Source organism: Achroia grisella, unplaced genomic scaffold (assembly GCF_030625045.1).
Source record: "Achroia grisella isolate CSIRO2021 unplaced genomic scaffold, CSIRO_AGI_Agris_v1 utg487, whole genome shotgun sequence".
In the NCBI taxonomy this organism is placed as follows: domain Eukaryota; kingdom Metazoa; phylum Arthropoda; class Insecta; order Lepidoptera; family Pyralidae; genus Achroia; species Achroia grisella.
Genome location: NW_026712891.1, coordinates 2263372 through 2291237, shown reverse-complemented (window position 1 = coordinate 2291237; position 27866 = coordinate 2263372). Strand labels below are relative to the sequence as shown.

Here is a 27866-nt window from a genome sequence, read left to right as displayed (position 1 = left end):
TCACATACAAAAAAGAATTAAGTGTAATACAAAGTTTAATGTTACTGTCTTCATTAAATTATACGAAAACGTTATTATTAAGGTTGGGTTTGGGTAAGTTTAAAATTATATGTTATTAATTTTACTCAGAATTCTTGTGTTCCCCAACGGATCTGGAATAAAAAAATAATGGTCATATTTTTAATAATTCAATCACAAAACGTTGTAAAGGCACACATTAAAATAAACTTACATCTTGATTCCGTGCTTTGTGTTTACGTTCCACTAATGACGTAAGAGCCTCGGACCGTACGGCAAGGGAATCGATCCTCTCGACCAACTGTTGATAGGGGGAGAGGGGCTGCGCTCCCATCACCACGTGACCTAATTTCGAGTCGATCTTAGCATCCAGCCGAGCATTACGGATCAAGTTTACTATCCAGCATTCCGCCTCTTCTGGTTGCATATTCAAGTTTTCAGCCAACATTCTAAAAATAAAAATATATATTGATAGCATCCACCTATAATTTGATTTATCAGTTCATCTATGACTCGACTGATCGAATTTGATTTTCCATTTTAACATTTACGTTATAGTCTAAATATCTACTATTGCATATACACTTAATGGACTATTTACCTAATAAATAAATACTGACCCAATACTGATGACCTGATGTATCCGGCAAAATGTTTCGAAGATCATGAGACGTGCATTTTCAACAAATTCCTCTAAACAGGCGATGAGGAAGAAATCAGTCAAAAGTACAGCTTGGCATTGATTTAATTTTCTTCGTGCTGCCTCAAAATCAAAGTTCACATATAGATGCTCTATAAACTCTGTGATAGGATCTCTGAAATTAAAAATAGGTATATAAAAACAGTACCGTATTATAATTCGATTTGACAGTGAATAGTTCAATAACAATACAATGAATAATGTGCTAGTAAATTAATACAATGACATATCAAAATCTCATCTTATGTTATCGTACAAAATTTACGTTAAAAAAAACTATTCCTGGTTATTAATTTAACCTACATAGTATCATTCGATTAATTCCTAATTAATCGACTAATACTACGTAGGTTAAATTCAACTGATGCCTCGGAAATTTGCATCCCATACCATGCAATCTTTACCGATATATATCAGCGAATGTAACCTAGGCTGAATAAATTATGAGCAGTGCGTGGACTAACGGTATTATAATTATTAAAATAATATTATATTGAATAATAGCTAATCTCAATAAAATTTAATAACACTTCTAGATTTTTTATACTGAGCAATATACATTAATTACCTGTAGGTGTAAGCTTCTTGCTGAATCACTTTCACGAGATCTTTAAGAGCATTCCTCCTTGATCTGTTAATAATAACAGCTGTAGCTAGGTAGCGTAGGATATGGGGGCACATCGTTTGAATTGCATTTAGGTACCTGTAATACAAACATAAAATCGTTATATATTTAGTATATCTATTAATTGTAATTTATACAATCCGACTTTAGATACTGAAGTAGAGATCGAACTTTATGAATATTTTCGTCACTGCGTTAGAAGACAAAAATACAACAAGCTTTAAATCATATAGTATTTGTATAAAACTTAAGGGTATATCATATAAATCTAAAGTATCATATTGTCTTTAAATGGATGTTTAATCGTAGTAGACACGAAATAATCGTAAACGACACAAAGAAACGACTCTAAATTAAAAATTTACTTACTAGTTGATGCCATGACTTAAGACGATACCGTCATAACAACTTTTTTTTAATGATCGGTTTGAAATGAAACAAGGACTATACCTGAAGTGGACGCTCACGAGTGTATGTAAATGAAAGTGCTGTTTCTAAGAATTGAGTTCAAACAAACAAAAATACTAACACATAACAATAAGTTTTGCTCATGTTCATTTTATATACAGACCTCAAAGAGTTACATTTTTTATATAAATTTATTTTACACTTACAGTGGTTTGTACAGGAACATTTCAATAATGAGATCACGCCCCTTAACGTGATTGAAGAACACAAACAGCGACCAATGGACCAGCCATGTACGTTGCTGCAGAGCTTGCATATTATTCACTGTAGCTCCCGCTGCACCATTGTCGATGAACTCCCTCAATTTCGTTAAGTCGTCAAGAGCACCGTCCCAGTTTTGTACTAAGATCTCACTGGCCAACTTACCCCAAAGCACAGACAAGTAATTCTAAAAATTAAATAATATATTTAGTATCGATTCCGTTCAGTTACGCATAGACATTTAAACTTTTGTGATTAATATTGACATAACTGTTTAGTACAATACCATATGGAAACGTTTTTTAGCGACTGTTACAAGTAATCCTTTAAATTTTTTTAATTATTGCAATGGGGGAAATTTTGACAGTGACCTAGTATTATAGAAACATTCCATAACACTAAGAGCTAGATCATTACCTAGGTCCACCCATGATAAGTGGTAACCGTTGTCTAAATTCATTAACCGGACTACGGACATCACGTTTACTTGTGACGTACGTGATACACACACCCGTTGCTATTCCTATATATTATAAAATTAAAACTTCATGCCTCATATCCTGTAAATTAGTAGTACTAGGCAAGTATCAGCGATACACGTATGCAATAAAGTTAGCTAACAATTAGACTTGGAAGCAAAAAATGTATGGAGTTGCGATATTTTTTAAAATATTAAAATTTTTTACAGAGTTTGTCTTTCTTATTATCGTATCCGCCAAGCAGCTTGCCAAACACTAAACTCTGAAGTCGTGACCTACTGGAGTACAGGACGAGGTCACAAAACGAACAACAAAATTATTGTCGATTTTGTAAACAGCTACAAATGCTACAACGCTATTAATTAAACTAGAGGCAATAAAAGTAACAGTTGTCGAGTCTTATTGTATGGATAAAGTATCGGTATACTGATAAATAGAAGTATTCCTTTAAAAGAGACCTAAAAGTAAGAATTTGACCTAAATGTAAGTAAAATATCACACGATATTTTAAATTTATGATAATAAAAAAATCATTCAACATTTCAAAGTTAATTTATGAAGAGATGTTTTTGTGATGATGTGTTTCAGTAATTCTCGAAAAATGTTTTCCTAAATAGATAGTGGTTTATATGCATTAAGTGTTAATATGAGTACTAAATTATTTTAACTACCGAAACTAATAAGTCAATAATCTATATAAAACATCACTAAAATACAAGTCAATTATTTAAATTAAAACTTCTCGAATAGGTATGTTATTAATTTACGTCTGTCAGTGTCAATATCTGCTGAGAAAAAATAAAATTTAATGACAAGAGAAACACAATAGCTGCTAAACGTTTTTGCTAGTGTTTATAAATATGTCATCTAAAATAACTATTCGTAAATTCGAAACAGGAATCTATTTTAAATCATTGCAGATGATGATTGAAGATGAAGACAATGACTTGTGTATCGCACAGTACGGTGAATGGTTAGATGGAAAACCACAACAGAAAGAAAAAGCTACTGAGAAGTCATTATCACGATTGATCATAAAGATTGTATCGGAAGACGACGTTAGCAATATGGATTTAGATTCTTGTGCCCAAGAAGTAGGCAATCAATTACTGAAAGTATTTAATGATACACGTAGTAATGGCGAAGATGCAAATCCTCGTAACGAGATGATAAATGAAATGATGAGAAATGATGGAAAGCTTTTAGGGCCAATAAACAATGTAAATATTAAATCAAATATGAATCAGCGTACTGACATCTATAGTTCATGTGAAGGACAATATGAAATAAGAGTAAAAACGCCATCATTGTTATTTAACAAGGATCAAACAAAAGCAATAAATCATAATGAAGTGATAGAATCTGATAATATTGATGGAGATAAAAGTCCTTTAGAATATAGCCTCGAGAAGGTGAAAGAAAATAACGCCCGTATAATGGAAAATATTCACATGTTAAACAGAACTTTAACGTATACAAAGAAAAGAGAAATATTGGATATTGTTTGTCCAAAACCATTGAGATCTTATCCTTGTAACTCTTGTGGAAAATGTTTTGTCTATGAAACTGGTTTAAAGAGACACTACTCTATGAGGCATTCAATGACAGAAATACAGCCACGATGGCAAATTGTGTGGACTTGTATAGAATGTTTCCAAGTGTGGCCTAGACAAGACCTAGCTTTGAGACATTCCAGTCAATGTTGCAAGTCGGACAGTGTCGATTGTGTCCGCGAAATAAAAACCTCATCATTGTTACAATGTGAATTTTGTGAGAAGGTATTTACTAGTATACCAAGATTATTGCGACATTCTAAAATGCATACTACAATTAACAACTATGAATGTAATGCTTGCGAGGCAACATTCTTCTACTATAAGACTGCTGAGGAACATTGGCTATTATGTCCTTGGCTAAAAATGTGTTACACTTTTTCCTTGCCAAAATTACTACTATGTAATGCCTGCGATCGAAAATTTAGAAATTATGATCAATTATACAATCACAGGTAAAATAATAATAATAAATTTATTCAGCCACAATCATATACAGGTTTTAAGTTATCATTTTTATAAACAATTTGTGATTATACTAGTCTGGGTACTGAACTAGACTCTACGTCCGTATCTCAGTAGACCAGTAATAACAATAACAATCATCGTGTGCGGTTCTATATGGATTTATTTTATACAATAAGATTACGGAAACATCTAAGTATAGTATATACATACATGTAGTAGGTAATATTGTGCGTGTGGGTTTATGTGTTTGTGTTTAAGAGTAGTAATTATTCAATTTGAGATTATATTGGAAGCTTGGTAGTTGAAAAATATTCAACTTGCGATGCAGATTATAGAGGAATGGACCTAAGAAGAATTAATAGGATGAAGATGGATGATGATGGGAGAATCGAGTTTGTAATAGAGATATGTTAACGACAGATAGTTTATGGCGATATGAAGAGATGAGTGCGTTAAGGGCGGTAACAAGATGTTGTTTGAAGGTAGTACATAATATAAAAAGTTGGCGAACTGTGAGTACCTACCTGGCAATATTGATAAAGGCGGGCAATATTATGAGCTTAAATGTACACACACATGGTGTATGTACACACCTCGAGATGGGCTCTCTGTGCTCCTTCTAATTTCAATACGTATGTTTTACTGACATCTCCTCATGCCATCCTAACAATATTCAGATCAACGCTATTTTGATAATGATGGTACCTTAGTTAGCGAATTATTTCGACAGTGAGTTTGAGATCGTGCTGAAAATTCAGTATATCTGAATATACTGCCAGATTGTGACAGAACGTACTAGAAGAACTGAAAGGCAGTTGTAGTGGGAGAAATGGACTTCTATTAAGTGTGAATGGGCTATAATTGAGTCGGTAGATATGCTTTTTCCAAAAATTATCTATATTGTATTCAATATACTCATGGAAAAAGCTAAGTATTGGGTTTTTGTGCATTTACTGTTAGGAGATTGAGGCGAAGCTAGTTGAAAACAAGTTCAAATCCAGATTGGGCTTAATTACGTGCTGCCAAAAAAAGGACTATTTTTAATTTGCGACTTCAATGGATCATAGGTCATTGAAATTATTTGCAAAATTGGCACCTACAATTTATTTGAACAACTTAGGTATTATATAAAAAGTATTTATTTTATTCTTATAGATACAAAATTGGACATTTCACCGCAAAAAGCGAAGGGCACTCTAATTCCGATTCAATAGTTTACCAGTGCGAAATTTGTGGGCAGTGTCTCTCCTCTATACCATCACTTCAAATTCACAAAGCTCAATGCCATCCTCAATGTGGTACAGGAATGCAGTACTGTAATATTGTATGTATTCAATTACATTTATGATGTTTATTATTTTTGGATTTATCTTTAAAAAGGATTTATTTTACAGATAAACTACAACGAATATCCAAATAGCTACAACGTGCAAAATGAAGACGTTAGAAGAATTGAATACTAAAATATCTAATTTGTTATTTCGCTAATAAAGAAATAAAAACATTTAAAACACTAATGTGCATTTCAATTTGTAGGAAACGTTACTTCGTCTGGGTCAGGTTTATATTTATCGTAGATATTTGTATTTGCAACATTATTCCAGAGGCCAGTATTCCCTAATACTAACAATTGTGGTTCTTGATGAATTTGCAGGCATCCTTTTAATTTCATTCACAAAATAATGCTATACAAGTAAAAATATTTAAAATACCATTTTAGGTCCGCCCTAGAGATATATATATACATCTTAATAAATAAATGTCTGAATGCTTGCAACCAAGATTATGGACTAAGTCCTCATAAATTTTATATGATATAAATTATATTGTTGGTATTTAATTCTCACCTTATCTGTCGGTGACATCACTAATTGGCAGAAATATAAATATGATGCAGACTCAACATAGTTACCACACTCATATCTGTACTTTGCTAGACAATACATACTGTCTATCATTTCAATCTTGAACTGAAATCACAAGAATATTTAAATTTATATTATACCAGAATAAAAGACCAGACTGTGTTCCCACATGGGGTAGAGAGTGATATATCTTTGCCGAGGTATTGACAATGGTTGTTGATGTTATTGCGAATGTAATGTTTTACATGCTCATATTTAGTTGAGTATATTTTTTGTACAATAGTAGGGCACAAACTTGCCACAGTCTTTGATATTAATTTGGTATATTAACAGTGTTTACATCACCACAAATTGTATGTAAAGTCTAATTTGACACACAAGAAAATAATGTTGTTTTAAACAGTCTATATTCAAATTTACAGTCTGTAATTGAGGGTAGGTAACAACTTGGTCACAAAGTTTTCTTAGGCTGCAATAATTATAATAATAATTGAAATATAACCAAGTTTCTGAGTTTCAGTTGTTCTATGACCAATTCATATAAAATTAGATTGATGACAATTGTATATACATTTTTTCAATGTGAATCAAAACATTCAATATTGGGGATTCAAATTTAAATTAAAAATAATGTGATTTATAATTTTGATATAATAACATCAAAAGTCAATAGCAATGCTGCAAGAAATAGTAAGTTATAAATATAAGTAACTCCATATACTTAACTAATTTTATTTCTACATGCACATACCTCAAATTCCTTATTTGTTGTCAAGTAGTTAATGAGAGTTTTGGGATCTCTCATAGTTTCAACAGTTTTCATGACATCATCTCTTTGCATAAGCCTTAGCACTGGCTCAACTGCATCCTGTAGCACTTGAAGCTGGGATAGAACTACTCCTCTGCGTGATTTGATGTCCTTTTGAATTATCATATAAATTATTGATACCAATTTATTTTCAGTAACAGTACTAACTAATTATTTAAGTTAGAGCTGAGGATTGTTGGCTCTTAGAGAAACTTTAAATTTTTTCTAAGAGCCAACAATCTTCACAAAACTATTATTCCACTCATCCATTATACCGAACAGTTTCGTGTGTTTAAGTTATTGTCAAAGATTTATGCATGTCTGTTTAAATTATTGTCAAAGATTTATTAATACATTATGAATATTATAATTTCTTATTACTAAATTTGAGCATGTTTGACCATAATCACACCTGATCATGCGGTCTAAGCTGTTATATGCAACCTGAAAATAGTGTCTATTCACTCTTGACTTGAAAGATCCTAAGTATGTATATATCTGTTTATCTATTGGTTATCGTTACATTGAAAATTGCTAAATAGAATTAAATTTAATATGAATATAGTTGATAACGTATATCAGACCCGGCCATGCATTGCTGTGGCTAAGGTTCTTGAATAAAATAATATTGCAAATATAAATTGAGATATAGTCTATTCTATATTTCAATTTGGATGAAATTGCATGCAATGTGCAAATCAAATATGCTATCAGTTCAGTACTTTAGGAGTCCATCGCGGTCAAACAATGGGACACATAATTTTTTTAGATAAAGATATTTATGACAGTTGTGTGATTGAAAGACCTATGTAAGATTGACTTAATTTATATATATATATATATATACAGACTTAGTACATTGGGCTATAAAATGTATATTATTATAAATATTCAATATTACATTGAATTGATCCATTATTTCTCATTTTGTAAGTTTTGCAGCCATTAATTAATTATTACATTAAAATGTAAACAGCTTAATTGGTCCCAAAAAATATTTCAGTATTATATACTAACAATAGAATTTTATAGTCAACAAATTATACCAATAATATGTCATAATTTTACGGACAACATTTTTACCTCAGGTGTATCTTCTTCAGGATATAGCATGCCACGTATATCAATAACATAATCAATCATATTAGTTTTGCTTAAAATTTCCAGTTTTGCTTGCAGTAGTTCTGATTGGTCATATGTCTAGAAATCACAATTCAAAAAGGGTTAAAAAGTACTAGACATGGATTTGTAGTACAGTAGTAGTAGTAGATTAGAGTAGTACATTTAATTATTTTGAAATACAATGAAAGCTTAAAAAAACATTAAAACTAAACGAAAAATTTTCTAACAAAAATATGTCATAAATAATGGTACTTAAACGTTATAGCCGCTGATGTCCAAATTTTTGTTACCTCTTTTGCTGCTAAAAACTCCAACAAAGGAAACACGAGGTGGCGGTCTAGATATTGACCTATCTTAAAAGTTAAGTCAAATTTTGAATAACTCATTTTATCTCACAATGTTAGAATTTCTGCAATAAATTAATGTAAGTTAAAAATTCGTGGACGATAAGGTTTTCAGAAGTTAACCTTAAAATTGTTGACATCACACACGCAAGTCGTGTAGATCATAAATACTCTCTAATTTGACATTGACAGCTTCCACAAGATCTGCAATGTAGGACATTCTATATAAAACAACGATTTTCTGATTGATTTGTTCATTGATTGTACCTGTGTTCATTGATTTTATAATGAATAATAATTTGTTGTTTATTTGTTTCCCTACAATCTTATTTTTTAGCCTGTAGGTTCCTTATATAAAATAACACATTTACATTAGCTTCGATTTTTCAACAGCTTATTATTGAATAAAAACGTGTTGTCATTGAGAAGTGTAATAATATAATGTGCAGGAAGGCTACTATGACCGAATAAGAAACAATCCTTACGCAGGGCAGTTCAATAGCAGGCCTTAAACGGTCCTACTTAAAATCGTACTATGACGTCAAATTAGGTGAACTGTTTAAGAATTGTTTAGTAATAGTATGTAATATTATGTTATCTGTGGTAATAGGGTGAACGTAAGGTTGTCTCTGGCCTGTTAGCTTTTAACCGGGAAAAATTAAAAAGTTAAATTCTCTTATATTTATAGTTACTGATATAAGCAAAAACTATTTTAATAATATTATTAGTTTTTCAATTAAATATCAGTTGTTATTACAAACAATACGTACAATAAGTATTTCACATTACGAGACGCTTTAGAATATGGATACATGACAAGAAAGAGGTGCAAAAAAATGTTTTGGTTTTCAAGTGCCCGACAGGATTTCGTTCAGTTTTTGTTTAAAATTTGATGCCTTGAAGTGCTTTAAATATAAATTACTTTAATTTCTCAAGATTGTTGTTAAATTTCCATTTGTGTTAAAAGTATTTCCATGAAAATAAATTCATAATTTTATGAGTGCCAATATTTTTCAATGATTTATTAAAATTATTAACTTTTAAAATATGTTAAATAAAAATTACTTAATCAAACAAAAAATATACCATGAATTTCTACACACTCTACAATGTTATTGTTACACTAGAAATAATATTCCTTATGTTCATAGTTTTAGAATTACAGCAAAGTAGACGACGAGTTTACATTCAACTACATTTGTGGGAATTTGTGTTCAACACTTTTATAAATTTTAGTTCTTAGTGTTTTATGTCTCTATATTAATATATGAATATTTTAGATTTGGATTGCCATATTGTCATATTATTATATCGTTCTTCTCTCTTTCTTCTTCATAAACAGCACGAAGTCTCAAAATTGGCAAACCTATTACAAATTTTAGATTTGGCAACACTTATTCCATTGACAATATAAATTGTTAAGTTTATTCGCGTTTTGTCAAATTTTATAAAATATTAACGAAATATTTTAATCTTCAGAGTCTATTTTGTCATATTACTGCATAATAAACATATAAGAATGTTTCAACAAAGTGGTTTTCAAGTGTTATAATAATATTTCTGTTCTGTACACGGCGCGGTAACAACCACGGTTCAAGTTGATTGCAAAATGGCGTCGGGCGTCCTACGGTAGAATGCGTCATAAATAGAATCAAATCGTATGTGTCTATAATGGCTAAAAATAGAGGACTTACAGTGAACTAGTTGCAAGATATTGTATTAAAAATGTCAAACACAGTGATAACTAATTACACAGACCTCAATGGACCATCTACAAAGGCGGATAGTTCTGTTGTTGTTATTGTAAACAAGGATGGATCACTTTCTGTTGATCAGAACTTGCTTGGAACTCTCATGGGTGAGATTTAAGTACTTATTTATATATTTATAATATTCTGCTTTATTTTTTCTTTTATAATATTGTATCAATGCACAATGTGCCTAATATTTTTAACGACAAGATACCTACATTAACCGACAAGATACAAAAATGTATATTCATCTATATTGTTCGTCTTGTTTACTAATATTTAGTATTTACATTTTTCATTATATGTCAAGTAAGCTATAGTGGAGAATTTTATCGCATGTAGTTTTCAACATGATTTTAATGATCCAGTGTTTTCTATTGGCAAGTATTTTTTTCCGCCAAAACATTTAGGAGTCTCTTAGGTTTAACAGACTCACTTGCAACAAAGCAAGTGAATCTGTTAAACCTGACTTTAATAATATTCATCTCAAGTATATTGATATTAGCAAAAACATATTAAAATTGTTTATCTATACATATAAATAAATGTTGGAGTGTCTGTTATATTGAAATAACCATTACTTATTACATGCATATGAATATAAATAAAATAACATTTTTTACAATTTTGGTCAGTTTGTTCTAATCTCGGTCCGGCCAGGACCGATTTTGAAGGGACTTTTATTGGCAGGTAGCTGATGTAATAAGGAATAACTTAGGCTATTTTTATTTTAGAAAATAAATTAAAATTAAATTAAATCTTATTATAAAATAAATTAAAGTTAAATTTCACTTGGACAAAGTCGCAGCTAGTAAATACTATGATAGATGTATGTAAATAATATTGAATAACTGTATTTGTAGGCAGTGATGGTTCACAAGGAGCTGGTATAAGTGTGGTAAGAGTTGGCCATGAGGGTAGGCCTGATGATGCTACTGATTCTGAATCGGATGATGATAAAGTGCCTCATGTCACACTCTCTGTGGACAGTTATTATAATGAGCCCAACAGTATAATAAAATATGGTAAGTAAAACAAATGTAGTTCCCTTATTTAATTTTAAATATTATTAAATAATATGCTTATACTGTATATATATTTTTTACAGACAGTGGTGCTGAAATGCTACAGTCACTGAGAATAGAAACAAGAGAAAATAGTTTAGTGGGTTTCCAAAATGATCATTGTTATACCACACTCACCTCCCCTAGTCAAACATTGCCACAACAAAGAATTGATAATTTCATGGGTTATGATGAACCACAAATTGAAATAATAAATACACCACCACCAAAACCTGTGCCGAGTACAAAGAAAATTACTATACTAGAACAGCAAATTATTCCTAAAGGTAAAAAGATTTTAATAAATCCTTCTGATGCTTCAGTAATATTAAAGGGCAGTGATGTACTAAATAAGCCATTAACAGTCTTATCAAAATTGAAGCATGTTAATGATCAAGGAAAAGCTACAGATGTTATCCGAAAGACTGAAGAAAGTATTGAATCATCATCAATAAGTTCATCTGGAGATAGTATTCCTGATAGAGACTCCGACTCTGATTATAAAGATGTCAGAGATAGGGTATCTTCTCAGAAAATAAAAAGGAATAAATTGAAACCAAGAATTCTCAAAAGTGTTAATCCTACTAAGTCTGCTAAGGTAGATCCAAAATTATCATCTAGACTAAAGGCCAATAAAACTCTACTAAGAAAAGAAAATAAAGAAAAAACTCAGCAGAAAAATGTCTTGGAAAAGAAACAACATGAAATTGATATTGAAAGTCTTATTCCTACATCTGAAATATCACTATCTTCTTCTACAACTAATGATCTCAATAAGAATGTTTCCAAAGCTACTCCTAAATTGCTTAAAAAAGAAAAGAAAACACCAGCTCATGTTACAGCTTTATTAAGTGATATGACATCATTGTTTTCAACACCAGATGTAATACGAAGAGTGTCAACAGATGGTAAATTTCCAGCAAAACCCACTGATAAAGAGACTTTGCCTGGTGATAGTAAAAAGATAACTACTACTTCTAATAAACCAGTAGATATAATTGAAGGAAAATTAGATGCTAAATCTGTTGACAATGTAGATAAATCTAAGATTACCATGTCACACAGAACTTATTCTAAACAAAAAGACAAGATAATAAATCCTCCTGAAAAAGTTTCAAAGGGGTATGATTTAATACCACAGCTAGATGATGCTAGTTTAGCACAAATATTGCAAGACACAACAACTATTGCTAATCCAGTGAAAATTCAACCAAATGTAACTACTACCACAAATACTCTTAGTAGTCCTGGGTTGGCTGGGCCATTGTCGCCAACATTAGATTTATTAGGGGGTTTGCAGCCAGAGGAAGAAGGCCTAACTGAGGACTTGTTGATGCATGTTGCACAGTTGGTAGAAAGTTCAGAAAATTTGCAAGAGGTTATAGACAAACAAGTTTTAGGGAAAGTAGATGGCAATCCTAAAGGACCAGTACAAACACCATTTCAACAGGCACACACATCAACTACACCTTATATACAAACTGTCTCTAAATCTGTGAAGAGTCCTGCAGTTCGTAAAGATCCGATTGAAATTGTTAGAAAAGATGGTCGTGTGATTACTTTGCCACCTATTGAGGCACCAGCTACTAGATCATCTAAACGAAAAAGTCAAATAGAAACTACAGCCACTCCTGATGGATTGTCAACCTCTATACCAGTTACACCAACTCCTGTGGCTACAACACCTGAACCGCAAGTGCAAGCTGTCTCTAAACAGTATATAAATAAAAAGCTTTTAAATAAGAAACAAGAACCGCCAACAACAACTCCAATTGTTGATAAAATCTCAGCAGAATCACAAGAAAGCTGGAATTCAGAAGATGATCCTAACAGGTACTTAAATTTGCTATACATCTGTTCAAAATCTACTAAATTCAGTATACTTATATCTGGCATTGGATGTGATGGATGAATCAAAGTCAAAGCTTCTCATTTTTTTACTTTTGTAACCTTATTTTTTTAGATACCTACCATCCTTGCATTCATTATTTGTTGCTTGTCCACAACTACTGCTTTATTATGTTAATTATTCTAATTCTTAATTGTAACACATTAAAATTATAGATTTGATTAACTATTTAGTTTAATTGATAAAAGCTCAGTTGTACAGTTCTCAATTGTGACTGTCAAATGATCTATATGTAATATAAATGTTGTAAATAGTTTTAATTTATTTCAAATGAAAATTGTAGCCTTTGTTTGACCTAATGAAGTAGTTGAGTTGTGAGGTTAAACTAGAGACAATCTGAAAGATGAGGCAGTTTATCTACACTTTTTATCATGTTTGAAGTCAGTATGTGATATAGCCAATAAAAATTCATGACTACATGAAATATAGTCATTTATAATGGTTGACTACTTTGTAATATTAACATTCAAGTTGTTGCATAAAAAATGTAATTATATAGTGATATATTATTTGTACAATTTATTCTATATATAGGTTATGGTGCATATGTAGACAGCCACATAATAATCGTTTTATGATATGTTGTGATGGTTGTGAAGATTGGTTCCATGGTAAATGTGTTAATATAACAAAAACTATGGGCCAACAAATGGAAGAACAAGGTATTGAATGGAGATGTCCTAATTGTGTGAAAAAATCGAAACCATCAGCTAAAGCTGCCACCAAGGTAAGTAAATTATAAAAGCTACTGAATATTGAAATATCTATAGTTTATTCTAATATTAAGTGGTACCTATTTTTACTATGTATATCTAGAAGGAATTAGAATTTTAGAAATGATGAAAATTCATAGTTAGCTTTTAATCATTTTATAAAAAAAAATTATTGGTGTAATAATAAATTTTACATCTTTTCATTCCTATTTTATCTTTTTAGATGATGATCTGTAATTGTCATATTAACAATTAAAGAAATGCTAATATGACAATTAATGAAATTCTAAATGAATTTTATATGAAATCTTTAGGTACTTTAAGGCATGGATTATTTATACTCTATTTTTGTAAAATTTTATTTCTGTAAATTTAATTAGATGTAATCGAGTCTTCTATTCAAAAAGCTAAAACGGAACATTTATAATAGTTCGGTTTTTTATTTCCTTAGTCCACTTGTATGACATCTTGGAGAATGGTGTTGTGTTTATACTATGTAATAAATCGTAAATACAGCCCTCATCTTTAGATTAGTAATCTTGTAAAGAACATAAAAACCAACTTATTTATTTCTTTAATGCCGTTTATGTCACTTTAGCAGTTTCTTATATGTATTATAATATATATGTAGTTGTAAAGGGCACGAAGCCGAAAACCGAAAAAAGTCGGAATATTCATGAAAATAACAACTGTCACAAACATGAAAAGAAATCTGGAAATGTACATTATTAAACATTCATATTAAATTTATCACTTTACCACACAATTTGTATAGAAATTTTAATTTATTTTCACTTTGTTTACTAACTTCATTCGGTAAATTATTCATTTTCCCGGAATTATTACTATAGCTGGCTTCCGGTTTGATTTAGGTTATCCTTTATGATGAATGTATAGTAATAATATAAAACAAAGCAAATAAGGAAATAATTGTAAACCTACCATCTTTACATAAATATTGTATAAACGACGACTTATTTGTACAGAAATGTTAATTTTGAATACAATACTAATCATTCAGGTTGTGAAAAAAACTGTTAATGAAGGTACGGCAATTCCACCGCCTGTCATCAAGGAATCTTTATCTAAAACCATTTGCATAGTGTGCAAGAAATCTGCCCGTGCTAGTAGTATTTACTGTAGCGATTCATGCATTCTAAAACATGCACAGGACTCTCTGGCAACTCCGAGTAGTTCTAGTAAAACTGAGGGGCAACAAGGAAAATTGCAGGAGAAACAAAAGGCGGACTCCAGGGTAAGTATCACTAGCAATAAAATTGGCGTCAGTGGTTTAGCGGTTTAGCACACCTCTGTGCTTTCGCTGGCCGCCGGTTCGGTTTCTCGTACGGTGCAAACATTTTTGTATTATAAGTGTAATTGTTTTTACCGGTCTGGTTGTTTTCTATATATATTATCTATGTATTTATAAATAAAATGTATGTAAGTATTTGTACGATTTGTGTAGTACCCATTACAAAAGGCGGCGCTACTACCGCCGACTAGGTGGCGCTGTGAGAGCTGTCCTGTGTTGTTTTGTTTATTATTGCATTATATGAATTTAAGAAATTGATAATAACTGTTATCAGGTCTTCCCATTTTAACGTTAATACTAATATGGTGGTAAGTGTATTCTATTGAATTCAAGAATTCTTTTGCAGGTTATAGTCTACGAACGTAAAACTGGAAGGATATTGGCTGGACCAAATGCTCCTACAGCAGAAAATTTAAAGGCCTGGTTGCAAAAGAATCCCACATTTGAAGTTGTACGCCCTGGAACTTTAAGTGCCATTAAACCTAATATATCCAAACGCAAGCTTTCCAATGAACCACATAAAATACAGACTACTCTCAATTTTGAGAAAATCCCCCGAAAAAACGTTGAACAATCGCAACCTGCTAAGAGTCAGCAGGTTGAAAATAAAGAAAAAACACCTAAAAATGTTACTCCAACAAGAGAAGATTCAAAGATTGTCTCTCAACCTAAAACGCCTGTGACTCCTCGACCACAAGCTTCTCAATACACCGACACACCAAAACCAAGCACCTCTTTCGCCAAAACTACGCACGAGCCACGTAAATTGGTTCGTGGAAGTTTAAATAGATCTCAATCAACTCAGGATAAGGTAAGAATAGGATTTAATAAGCAATCTATGATATGGAAAGCTTTATTTTTATACGATATTCAATATAAAGTACTAATCGGAGAAATATTAAAATTAAATAATGTACTCATGTATTGGTTTGTCTGTTAGAGTTATTAATGTACCATTCTAATGTACAATTTTTTACAGATAAAATTCTATCAATAATAATAATATATAATATTATAGTATTAATGTGTTTGAACTTATAGTATCTTCAAATGGACATGTCGAGTCAAATCAATATACAGGTCACGTAATTAATTTTCCTGTCCAAGTAACAAATCTATGTCCATAAAAGCTAATGGAAACTTTGCCAAAACAATCCTTATGTTATCACCGTAACCTTGGAAATGTTTGCATTTTGATTACTCACAGTGTTTGGCATATTTACGATAATTATTACGTTATAGGTATCTTCAGTTTCACCGTCCACATCACGCAGAAAAGACGCTGGCGATAATAAACATAAAATGAATTCTCCTGAACCAATACGTGAGAATGTGCGGAAAGCATTGCAGGAGCAAATGACATCACGTATGGCGGAACATGACGGACCTAGATTTAGTGAAGAAGAAATACAACAGTTTGTGTATGATACTGAAGATGAATTGCATGAACTATTCAAAGATGTGGGAATGAAATATAAAGCCAAGTATAGATCTTTAATGTTCAATATTAAAGATCGCAAGAATCTATCCCTGTGGCAGAAAATTTGTGACCGAGTTATTACACCCAAAGAATTGGTAAGGTGAAATGTCTTTTTTTTTATATTACTGTAGCAAATAATTAATATCAATATTATTAATAATTAAAATTTTTACTTGTAAAGGTGAGACTGTCCCCTGAAGAATTAGCAAGTCAGGAATTAGCTGAATGGAGAGATCAAGAAGCTAAACATCAACTGGAGTTGATAAAGAAATCAGAGTTAGATCTTTTAGCAGCCAATAAAACCTATGTCTTAAAAACACATAAAGGTGAAGAGGTAAATATACAATTGCGTTATTCTTGTAAATTATTTGAATATTTCCTCCTTCCTCAAATTTTTAATACACATTGGTGAATATTGTATTTTAAATATTCATCGTCTGGTTCTTCCCATTCATTTAGCGTCGGCGTAATATGTTTTTCTCTTCTATTGATTCTTGTTCGCAGTCATCTCTTTATTCACTGCCTTTCTTGTCATATGATCTTTCACACAGTCCATCCATCGCTATTTCAGGGTACCTCGGCCCTTATAACCGTTCACTTTATTTAAAACATAAAATATAAAATTAATCAGGTGTTATTACCTAGACTTTAAATTTTATTCATGTGACTCAATATGAATTATTGTATATTTCATTTAAGGTAATGGAAACTAAGGAATCTGTATCTACAGAACTTGACCCAAATGTACCTGTGGAGGATGTAGTGGCAGTTTTAAATGATAAAACTGTTGGTGAAGATGTTCTAAATGAAATTTCTCAGGAACCGTAAGTATATAATTGTTAGGAGTATATAATGGATAAATGGCTATATTTATAAACATTGCATTTATTTACATGATATTTTGTATATATTTTAGAAATACTGTCAAGAAGGAAAAAAAATACGGAAGAAAAAAGGGAAGAGACGATAAAAGCTCTAGTCATACTAAAAAGAGCAATCGAGAATCTAAACGAGATTCAGAAAAGAGAAAATCTCAAACCCGTAAAAGAGCATTGGATGAAAAAAGCAAAGAGTCTCATGACGACAGCAGGTCCACCCGTAGATCGGATAAAAGAAAGAGTAAAAGAACAAAATCTGACTCGAAGGATAGATCAAATATTGAAACCAAAGAAAAATCGGATTCCGAAAGATCGAGACATAGATCTCAGTCAAGAGCAAAATCTAAGCAGCGATCAAAATCCCGAGAACATTCAAGATCAAAGTCAAAAGGCAGAGATGAGGAAACATCACGGTCACGAACTCGCTCGAGGCGGCGTTCGCCTTCTGTGAGCAGTAGAAGGAGACGTAGTTCTAGGTCTAAACGCTCGAACAGCATTGATGAAAAGTTCAAGCAACGTTCTAGATCACAAGAAAATACATCTAGCAAAAATAAAAACGAGTGAGTAAAATTTTAAATAGCGTACTTCGAGTTTTTGGTAGTCCACAGCAAAATGGTGATTTCATCTGTGATGCAATAAGATTAAAGTTTTAAGTGTACCATGTTATACCAAGGTTATAAATGTTTGGTGATGTGTACACGCATGTTTACATTATCTATTTATAATTTATAATAAAAATATTTACTATAATCATGTTTAGTGTTACAAAGTATTTTAAAAGATCTCTATGACTAATTAAAGTTCTTTGGAATTAATGTAAAGATGTTATTATTCCTGTTTTGAGTTACCCTGTGTATACAAGGTAATCATACTGAATCAACCAGATGCAGTGGGTTTATTGTTGGCTTGCCTAAGGCAACAATAAATATTCTCTATTTTCTGTGACATTTATTTATATGAAATAATATTTAAGAAAGATCAAAAATACATTTATTATGCTGTTCTTGCATGTTGTTATAAAAATAATTAAATAAATTTCTAGAATAAGTTATGGGTTATGTATTTATATTACTTTGTGTCTGTCTCACCTGTCTAGTATCTATAAAAACAGTCATACTAAATATAACCAGTTGTAAAAACACAATATATATTATTATATTTATATATACATACAAGTGTATCATATTTCATGTATTTCAGTTCTACTGACTCAGATTCAGTTGAGCGGCCAAAGTCGGCAATGTTAAAAGAGTCACATCCTGAGTATGATCCACATGAACCTATGATCACTTCTGCATTTTCTGATGAAGATTTGAGAAAGTCAAGAGAAGATGTTTTTGAAAACAGCTTCAAAAATGACATTGATGATTTTGGTGGTGATTTTGACCCTACTAAAACATTCTCCATTGATACAAATATTACATTACCAACTGCAAAACAATTGGGAAAACAAGACAGAATATCAGGTATGATTTTCTTTATCAATCAGGTTTAATGTAATGTATTAATTGTAATAGTGGTTTGGCAAGTGAACTTATATTGTATCTTTACCTTTTGACAGAGGCAGAAAGCGATCAGGAGCCGAGCAGTACCTCAGCGATTGTATGGAATGGCTGTATTAATATGGTAGATGTGGCTAGGTTTTATGTAGCGGCGCACGAGGTTATTATCTGGTTTTAGAAATACATTTTTTATTTAGTAAATATTAGTATTAATACTTGTTTAGTGAAGATTTATGGACAATTCAAATCTTTTCTAACATCGTATCACTCGAAATTTACGAGATTTAAATACGAGACTTCAATATCCTAAATTTCGAGTGAAAATATTAAACAGTTGCTATTTTTGTCCGGTTATTATGTAGTGGTCTAATAATGCCCCATGAAATTGGTACCAATTAACCTGACGTGGCCAGGGCTATAAGGGCCATATTAAAATAAATTAAAGCATAAAACTACATATCCACACACATTATAACACAAAAAGTAATCCAAAATACAAACAAAATCCTTTAGTAAAAAGTCTATATCAAAAAATACAACGTCATATTCTATTCAATAAGTTTACATTCGTCAACATTTGGAATGGTTAATAAGCTTATGATCCATCTGATGTTATATGGAATCTGTTGAAAAATCAGTACGATCACGATTGAGATAGGTACCTATGTAGAGATTTATGCTATAAATCTGAAGTAAAATTGTCACAATTTTTTCAGTTATTCCAAATATCAGATACGTTCAATATTATGTTAATATTTATATATATATAGGTTTCGGGAAGCGGTCAAGATTTAGAAGAAGATCTGAACACGGAATTGGACATCGTTGGAAGAATAAATCCAGATACTGTTTGGGATTATATCGGAAAAATGAAGAGAGCTAGTAATAAAGATATTGTTATCTTAAAACTTCAGGCTGCAAATGACGAGGAAAAAATGCAATATATTGCACTTTATAGCTATCTTAGTAGTCGCAATAGGTTGGTATTATGTTCATATGACGTAATAATTATTATAATAATTTCAATATATTATAATAATAATTATAGTATTTTAATTGCTAATCAAGAAAAAATTATTATTTTATTAAATCCTATCCGAGTTTTTTTTTTTTTGCCTTATCCTTCTACCCGACCTTTTTATTATTCTGATTACAATTTAGGTAGTTCATATAAGAGAATGGCAAATACTGTTTATATCTTTCAAATGTAATTATTACAATTAGCTAAAGCTAATATAATGAACTTGAGAACATTAGTGTAATGATAGCTGACATTACAAAGAAAATGCTTTATATACATAAGTCTATCACACACGAAACTTTAATTTAATTAAGATATAACAGCTGAACTGGATCGCAATGAAATTACTATTTATAAATATATCATGTAATATAACGAAGTTTAATTGTAATTAGGAACCAAAGTGTTTTAAGACGTTATATAATAATGATTCTGTTTATAGGTTGGGTGTGGTGAAGGTGTCTAGTACGACATCAGTAAAAGATTTCTATATTGTTCCTTTACCTGCGAACACCACTTTACCGCCTGTATTACTACCCCTTGAAGGGCCTGGACTTGGAGAAGCAAAAATGCATCTTCTCATTGCAATAGTGATTCGGCAAAGAAAAAAGCGTCCGGCTACTCATATTCCTAAAGATATTGTTCCAGCAAAGGTTAGTCAATAGTGTAACAAGATAATGTATAAAAATAAAGTTATTTTTTTAAACATTTCGTATTTAATTTTGTTGCTTATATGTAATAATGCGCATTTAATAAAATATAAAAAAAATAATGGCTGAAAAAATAAATTTTGCAACAGAAATTATGATCGTACCTAAAATAACAGCCAGGATAACTAGCAAAAATATAGCTATTGTCACATGATCTGTAGTATCTACCTATAGTTATGTCATAAACATAATTACTAGAACCTTATTAGACTATTGTAATAAAATCATTAGAAAGAAAGCTTGATTTCTGTAGTTTTACTAAATTACTTTTATTGATGTTTTGCATCTATATAACATTAAAATGTTTACTATTAACCCTCGAAGTTTGACCTGTCTGGCATCGTAGCTCGCTCAAGAATGGACCTATTTTAATAGTTCTTCATTATGCTGACGTGATTACAATGCTTTTTAGCAAAAAAAAGTTATGCTGCTGAATATTAATTTTAATTTTTATGTAATCGCTCATCTTACAATTTTGTAAACTTACTTAAGCACTACAAAGAAGCTCAGTCGTCCCAGACTGAAATATATTGCTGTTAGTTAAAGCCAGGACTAAGCAAGGGTACGGTAACTAAACTACTTAAAAGCCATGCTTTTTTAAAGTTATTGTCCTGGGTACGTACATAAATTGAAATACAATATAATCAGCCGATCAATATGTATCTAATCCGTGTACGGTCTCACTGCGAAATCACTATTAAAATTCAATCTCGGCTAGCTACATAAAAATAATATGTTATGGCTTATGTAAATATGTTACGTAAAAATGTATAACATGTTGTATTACGTTGTTTACAGTTAGTACGCGAGTCTCGTAAACGTTCCTACACGCCGCCGTTAGTAAGCAGGAGCACTTACACGCCTCCGACGTCACCGCGACGGCGTCCTCTCCCTCTACCAACATACACTTCGCCAGCGCTCTCTACTTCAGTGAAGGACAAAATAGCTGCATCTTTGGGTATGTAACAATTTCGACTAAACAATGTAACCTCATAATCATTAGACCGCAAAAATAGGCTCTTCTTTGACGTCTAGGCTATCCAGATGTATATAAATAAATATGGTGTTAAATTCTTCTTAATTATTTTTTGTTGTAGTTATAATTTACATCAGTAGGTAATAATTAATATTTAAGAAACAATCCAGAAAATAGGGTTTCTAGAAATCTTGATCTTTTCTGGACTTAATTATAATATTTCTAAATGCTGAAATAATTTTACTTATATGCTTGTTATTTTTCCAACCGTATGTAATAGCTCTTTGTATTTTTATAATCTATCTAAGCTATCATTTTTGTAGCTTCGGCAGACGACGAAGAAGCTTACAGCCCGGGATCGTCGAGTAGTGGCAGCAGTTCTCAAATGCCAGTGCCTCCTCCTACTTCCAGCACACTGCGTTGTAAAATGGAAGAACTTAATAGGCAAATTGAAGAACAGAAACAACAAATACTTAAAATGGCCCAAGCCGATTCGTCAGTAGGGGAAGTAAGTATAATGTCAAAAAAACATGCCTATTGGAACTATAACTACACTATAATTCAAATTCAAAAATCATTTATTCATGATATTTTAGCCGCTTATGAACGTCAAATTTTTACATTCTAATTTTATTTTTTTCCCTACCGTCCAATTCGGTATATAGATCCAATTGAGAAGAACTGGCAAGAAACTCAATTGAATTACTTTTTTTTTTAAAACCAGTTTATTTACAATGCATAGGCGTCTGTCTAACATTAAATGAAAATTCAGTGCATGAACAACTATTGCCATGCACACTCGTCATTCAAGTAATCGTTTAGTGAGTAATAGGCCTAAAAATTCCAACATATCCTTTGGTATCTTATTGTAAATTTTTATACCTATTCCCATAAAAGACCTATTAACTTTTTCTAAACGATACTTGCTGTCCCAGCAAGTTTGTCTTTAAATCTAGTGTTAATATTATGAATATTGCTGTTTTTTGGAAATAAGTCAAGATTTTTATGAACATTTAGGATATTTGAATATATAAATTGAGAAGCAATGGTGAGATTATTTGCCTCTTTGAATTTCTCTCTTAATGAGTCACGACTCTTCATACAGTAGATCGCTCTAATACATAAAAAAAATTATAAATAATAAATATTCATATAAATCTATCTGTTAAAATGAGTTTTTCATCATTAAACTTTTGTTACTAAAACTGTATGGTCTATGACCTGACAACATCATTTGTTCATTACAGGATGAAGCATATTCCCCATCCCGACCTATGACTCCACCGCCAGCGACGGTAGTGCCCCTCGCTGATATAGCATTGCCATCAAATCTACAAGAGATACTTGCCACGATCAAGCAGCGGGAGACAACAACTGCCGATGTTGATATGCGTACTTTACCCTTACCATAATGAATATTTAAGTTAGTTATACACACATTAGGTATATTTAGACGTAAACTTCACGGAAGCATTTTGTCGTTTAGACCTTATTATATTGATAGATATTGCTAGGTATTTTTTTATATATTCGAATAATTTTTGTTCGCGCTATTTATATATATTATCGTGAAGATATGCACTATAATATATGATTTTCAAAATAGATTTAATTCAGAGATGATAAACGAAAATATGTGAAGCGTACATATGAATTATGTAAACAATTTAGTAGTGTGCAATAGATGGATGTATTATACTAATGCGCAAGTGTGCAACTATAATATTTGAACATAACAGTTGACTTCCCTTTTTGTATATACTTTTATGTTTAGAGTATGTTGTACAAAAAATAGAATAATCATTAGTGGTTTGATTTACTAAATATTAGTGAAAATTGGAAATTAACTTTTCTCGTGAAATATGAAATGTGACGGATGAAAGAAAAATGTTAATATAAAATGAAATAAAGACATGTTCAAAAGAATCTAATTTTACATTTAAGAATTCATTTTATTTATTCATCATCATACAATGATTTTCTTGAATTCGATCTTCTATTTTTTAATGATACACCTTTCAAATTAGAATACCGTTTTAGATTTTTGAATACTTCATCATTTGATAGTCGTGTATTTTTTAATATATTTTGCATTGCTAATATCTTTGTTTCCATTAACTTTCTTCTTGGAATGTGCCGTAATGCAAACTCCCAATTACCAGTAGATTTTAAATCTAATAATATTGGAACCATATGGTTAATATTGAGATTTTTCTTTGCACCTGGGGCCCATTCCAAATACCTATCCAGTGGTAATCTCGCCATCTTAATTCCATCTCTTTTAGCCTTTGCTAGAGATAGAGGTTCATTGTTTACCTGAAATCATAAAATTTTAACTGATGAACTGATTTTATTGGCTCTAAAATATCCTCAAGTACTATGAGAAAAAACTCAGAATACTATTTTAATCCTCACTATTATAAAGCGTAAAATTTAAATATAAAACTATTAGTAGAAGTACTATATATTTGGAATGACAGCACCAAACATCTATCTATTATCTAATCATTAAATACTCGTTCTCGGTGGTCTGGCGGTGGACTTCCGTTGATCGCGGGTTCGATTCCTCACAAAGTACAAACATTTGTACTCATGATTATGATTGTTAGTATAGGTTAGGGTGTTAATTATGTAAGTATATTATACATTTACAAAAAATCTATGTATTTGTTTATTGTCTACTAGCCATAACACAAGTTCTGATCTGGGACTAGATCACCGTATGTGAATTGAATAATAGTATGTCAACATTATTATTTAAAATTAACAAATTACAACCACGCCATACATCTATTTATTTACTAGCTGAGCGGCAAACATTGTTTTGCCATATAAATTATTTCTGAATATGGTAACACCTTGAAGGAATAAAAAGAAAATAGCATGTGACCTATTTTTAGACCCACCAAACACACAAATAAAAAGCGTTTAAGCATATTTCCTATGAGTTCAATAACAAATACTATGACACAATATTTTTTAATTTTAGATTTTATGTAAATGACTGATTTATTGAGAAGTACTTTACCTTATCTACCATGCATCCAATAATATAAACAGTATCATAATCGAATTTGGTGAGTTCTTCACGACAATGAGGTGTAAGATATACTAATTTGTTTTTGGGAAAGATATCAAGGTAACTTTTTGTATGAATATTTAATGGGAACCATGACTCTTTTATTGAAGGTATATTTTTTTCAAGCTGTTTCATGAAGCTTCCTTCCCTGGTCACATTGCATAGATGTATATCAAATGGATCCCTATGAATTCTATTGTCACCAAAAACAAAAGTCATCTGTTTTGCTGCATTTACTGCTTCTCTATAGACCATGTAATCCTCATATGAACAATCTATAACAATAGGTAGACCGTGTAACTGTGCTTGTAGTGTTCTAAAATAAATATTTTATTTTAATAATGTTTCATTAAGAAAGCCCTTAATTTTTTTATTAGAATGTTTTAAATAGGACTATTTAAAATATTGGTCCACTTAAAAATACTGTACTTGTTTTTAAGTTCTTAACCCTTGCCGAATTGGAAAGCAGTAGATATTCTTATTTTAATAAAATATATTATGGCGGTGTTTCCCAATTAGTGGTACGCGTACCCCCAGGGCTACATGCGGCTATCAGTAGAAAAACAAGAATAATTTTCAAAATGTTATTTTATAATGATCATCATCATTAAAGCACAGAGCACCGAGCACTATGACCGACCGTGCGCTATACTGCGCCCGCCGCATCTCGTCATTCGGCTGCCCCCGCCACCCGTTCCTGCTGCGTTTTGTACCTGCAGATGTTTCAGCGTAAAGAAGTAACAAACATACACACACTCACAATCTTTCGCATTCATAATATTAGTGTTACAATAGGGGGTACGCAAGTTTTGAGGTCTTTTTTTAAAGTGGTACACAGTAAAAACGTAATTGGGAACCACTGCATTATGTCATTATTACTTTTTGTTTTATTATTAAGGAAAGAGTCTTATATAGTCTACACTGAATATAAACATACCTGTAGTTGTCAAAATTGTTTATTGACTGGTCACGGATGCGTAGGAACAATGATGTATCACAAATTCCATATGTGATATCATCTGAATATTCTTTATTTGCTTCAGGTTTCATTTCTTCAAGTTCTTTTCTTCTGGCTTCTTTTTTTGCCTGTATAAACAATCAGTATCAATTAGCAATGTTTCATATTATTTTTATTTGGAAGGTACCTAACATCTAGAATATACCTACAAAGGCACTTAGAAATATTGAAATTTGAGACTTGTCTCTCATCTGAGATATTAACATTCTTAAGACCTTCACAAATTACATACATTTAACTTACAAACTACAAATATTGTTATTATTATTCTTTAGTCCCATTGTGGCAAATTTGCCAGGAATTTGCAGGGCAACATGAAAATCAACAACAATAAGGTATATTGCTATTAATATAGCAATTACAGGAGTGTTTGTCAAATTTAAATAAAACCAATGTATTAAATTTTACTTTTTGATTTTCCTTGGATTTTTCGGTCTTCCACAAGTATAATAAATACTTGGTTCTTTGATTCCGAGTTTCCAATTGCATTAATTGTTGCCAGTGTTTATTTTGTAAATTATTAGGAGCACATCGACCATCTTGTCGCATCACCTCTACTTCAAGCATCAATATTCTTAACATTTTCTCTTTTTCTGGATCTCCATTACAAAGTTCATTTACAATGTCATCTGAAATGGATTATTATTCACAATACATATTAATTATTTCTGCTTTAGTATCTGAGGGTCCTCAAATTTTAATCAAGCATAAGCAAAAGATAATGGAATAACTATGAATTCAGGTCAATTACCCAAACATGACAAATTCACTACGAATTAACCTCAACATTATCGTTTAGATGTCTCCTTTAGTTAATTCTATAACATTCTGAAGATGAGTAACTCTATGCTCAGTGGACTATAGTTAATATAGTTGCGTACGTGTTTGCTTCTATTATAAATATTTTTATTGACTAGTAATTGGTATTAAACTAACAATGAGACTGAATATATAAAAATATAATAAAGTTAAGAAAAGTATTATACCCGAGTGATCTTCATTTATTTTAGAATAACATCTGTATATGTATCCTGTATATGAATTATTATTGGTATAATTCAATATATTAATTTTTGGTTTTATTCTACCTGTTGGATTGCATTTTAAAATGGAAATTATTGAACGAATGCAATGCATGTTAAAAATCAATTAATTATTTTAATTTCAATATATTTATTTTATTTTAATTACGCCCGCTTAGGACGAAATGATCTTCATTAAATTACTTTTATGTTAAGACACTATTTCATCAAATTCATAACCTATTGATTTTATTTATTGTTAAATTTCAAATAAAAATCCATAGTTTTTTTTTTTCCATATTCGTCCATCTCCTTTTCAGTGATGGAACAGGCAAAGATCCTTAGACCGTACAGCCTAGTCTACTTTTAAACTTCTTCATATTTGAACAAGTGATGAGGCCAAAGGCCAATTCTTATGTATATTTATTTATTATGTTTTCATTCGTGTTCAAAATTTAAGTCTTATCCGTAGTCCATATCCTTGTATCAATTATTTAAAGTTTCATCGATATCGAGGTAACGTATAAATATATAGGTATATATGTTTCAAAATTAGTTAGCATGTCTTGGATGTCGCGCGGGATTTTTTCCGGTTTCTTGTAAATGTTCAGTAAATTATCAATAAAGACCAAGCGTTGAATATTATAAGCGGAACATTCGAAAAATATGTGATTTAGGGTCTGACTGCTGTTATTGCACTCTTGACATGCATTTGAATCAATTATTTTCATTCGGCACAAATGACTATTGAATCTAGCGTGACCAAAACGAAGTCGTATA

At 31.1% G+C, this 27866-nt stretch overlaps 4 protein-coding genes across 6 annotated transcripts; 2 read left to right on the top strand and 2 right to left on the bottom strand.

Moving 5' to 3' along the window:
- Window positions 1-22: 22 nt before the first annotated feature.
- On the bottom strand, window positions 23-8825 carry LOC131845823 (eukaryotic translation initiation factor 3 subunit E). The gene is made up of 9 exons (XM_059194949.1): window positions 8598-8825; window positions 8269-8385; window positions 7129-7296; window positions 6360-6482; window positions 1958-2199; window positions 1287-1421; window positions 639-833; window positions 233-467; window positions 23-152 (listed from the first exon to the last, which is right to left on the bottom strand). Exons 1-9 carry the CDS (start codon window positions 8691-8693, stop codon window positions 126-128), a joined length of 1338 nt encoding a protein of 445 aa, XP_059050932.1. The 5' UTR covers window positions 8694-8825; the 3' UTR covers window positions 23-125.
- Window positions 2432-6353, top strand: LOC131845822 (zinc finger protein 181-like). Its single transcript, XM_059194948.1, has 2 exons — window positions 2432-4499; window positions 5668-6353. Exons 1-2 carry the CDS (start codon window positions 3352-3354, stop codon window positions 5858-5860), a joined length of 1341 nt encoding a protein of 446 aa, XP_059050931.1. The 5' UTR covers window positions 2432-3351; the 3' UTR covers window positions 5861-6353.
- Window positions 8826-10054: 1229 nt separating the features above from the next.
- On the top strand, window positions 10055-23893 carry LOC131845786 (death-inducer obliterator 1). 2 transcript variants are annotated; one of them, XM_059194877.1, is made up of 17 exons: window positions 10055-10509; window positions 11266-11427; window positions 11511-13299; window positions 13910-14102; window positions 15260-15343; window positions 15747-16211; window positions 16643-16975; window positions 17062-17214; window positions 17580-17704; window positions 17797-18318; window positions 18959-19224; window positions 19320-19420; window positions 20031-20239; window positions 20724-20934; window positions 21790-21949; window positions 22291-22475; window positions 23215-23893. In XM_059194877.1, exons 1-17 carry the CDS (start codon window positions 10377-10379, stop codon window positions 23377-23379), a joined length of 5256 nt encoding a protein of 1751 aa, XP_059050860.1. In that variant the 5' UTR covers window positions 10055-10376; the 3' UTR covers window positions 23380-23893. The 2 variants fall into 2 exon arrangements, with proteins under 2 accessions (XP_059050860.1, XP_059050859.1); XM_059194876.1 differs by having other exon boundaries at window positions 15110-15343.
- On the bottom strand, window positions 23521-27351 carry LOC131845788 (mitochondrial ribonuclease P protein 1 homolog). Of its 2 annotated transcripts, none has more exons than XM_059194878.1 (5): window positions 27051-27351; window positions 26473-26693; window positions 25984-26132; window positions 24996-25362; window positions 23521-24283 (listed from the first exon to the last, which is right to left on the bottom strand). In XM_059194878.1, exons 1-5 carry the CDS (start codon window positions 27199-27201, stop codon window positions 23924-23926), a joined length of 1248 nt encoding a protein of 415 aa, XP_059050861.1. In that variant the 5' UTR covers window positions 27202-27351; the 3' UTR covers window positions 23521-23923. The 2 variants fall into 2 exon arrangements, with proteins under 2 accessions (XP_059050861.1, XP_059050862.1); XM_059194879.1 differs by lacking the exon at window positions 27051-27351 and adding an exon at window positions 26816-26971.
- Between the last annotated feature and the right edge of the window lie 515 nt (window positions 27352-27866).

Excerpts from the sequence above, each read along its gene's own strand:
- LOC131845822 (XM_059194948.1), top strand. The coding sequence starts at position 3,352 with ATGTCATCTAAAATAACTATTCGTAAATTCGAAACAGGAATCTATTTT. Across the intron at positions 4,500-5,667 it reads GATCAATTATACAATCACAG|ATACAAAATTGGACATTTCA; the intron begins GTAAAATAATAA and ends TTATTCTTATAG.
- LOC131845823 (XM_059194949.1), bottom strand. The coding sequence starts at position 8,693 with ATGAGTTATTCAAAATTTGACTTAACTTTTAAGATAGGTCAATATCTA. Across the intron at positions 1,422-1,957 it reads ATGTTCCTGTACAAACCACT|GTACCTAAATGCAATTCAAA; the intron begins GTAAGTGTAAAA and ends TTTGTATTACAG. Across the intron at positions 468-638 it reads CATCAGGTCATCAGTATTGG|AATGTTGGCTGAAAACTTGA; the intron begins GTCAGTATTTAT and ends TTTTATTTTTAG.
- LOC131845786 (XM_059194876.1), top strand. The coding sequence starts at position 10,377 with ATGTCAAACACAGTGATAACTAATTACACAGACCTCAATGGACCATCT. Across the intron at positions 16,976-17,061 it reads TTATTACACCCAAAGAATTG|GTGAGACTGTCCCCTGAAGA; the intron begins GTAAGGTGAAAT and ends TTACTTGTAAAG. Across the intron at positions 19,421-20,030 it reads TTTATGTAGCGGCGCACGAG|GTTTCGGGAAGCGGTCAAGA; the intron begins GTTATTATCTGG and ends ATATATATATAG.
- LOC131845788 (XM_059194878.1), bottom strand. The coding sequence starts at position 27,201 with ATGCATTGCATTCGTTCAATAATTTCCATTTTAAAATGCAATCCAACA. Across the intron at positions 26,694-27,050 it reads AATAAATGAAGATCACTCGG|ATGACATTGTAAATGAACTT; the intron begins GTATAATACTTT and ends AATCCATTTCAG. Across the intron at positions 25,363-25,983 it reads AACAATTTTGACAACTACAG|AACACTACAAGCACAGTTAC; the intron begins GTATGTTTATAT and ends TATTTATTTTAG.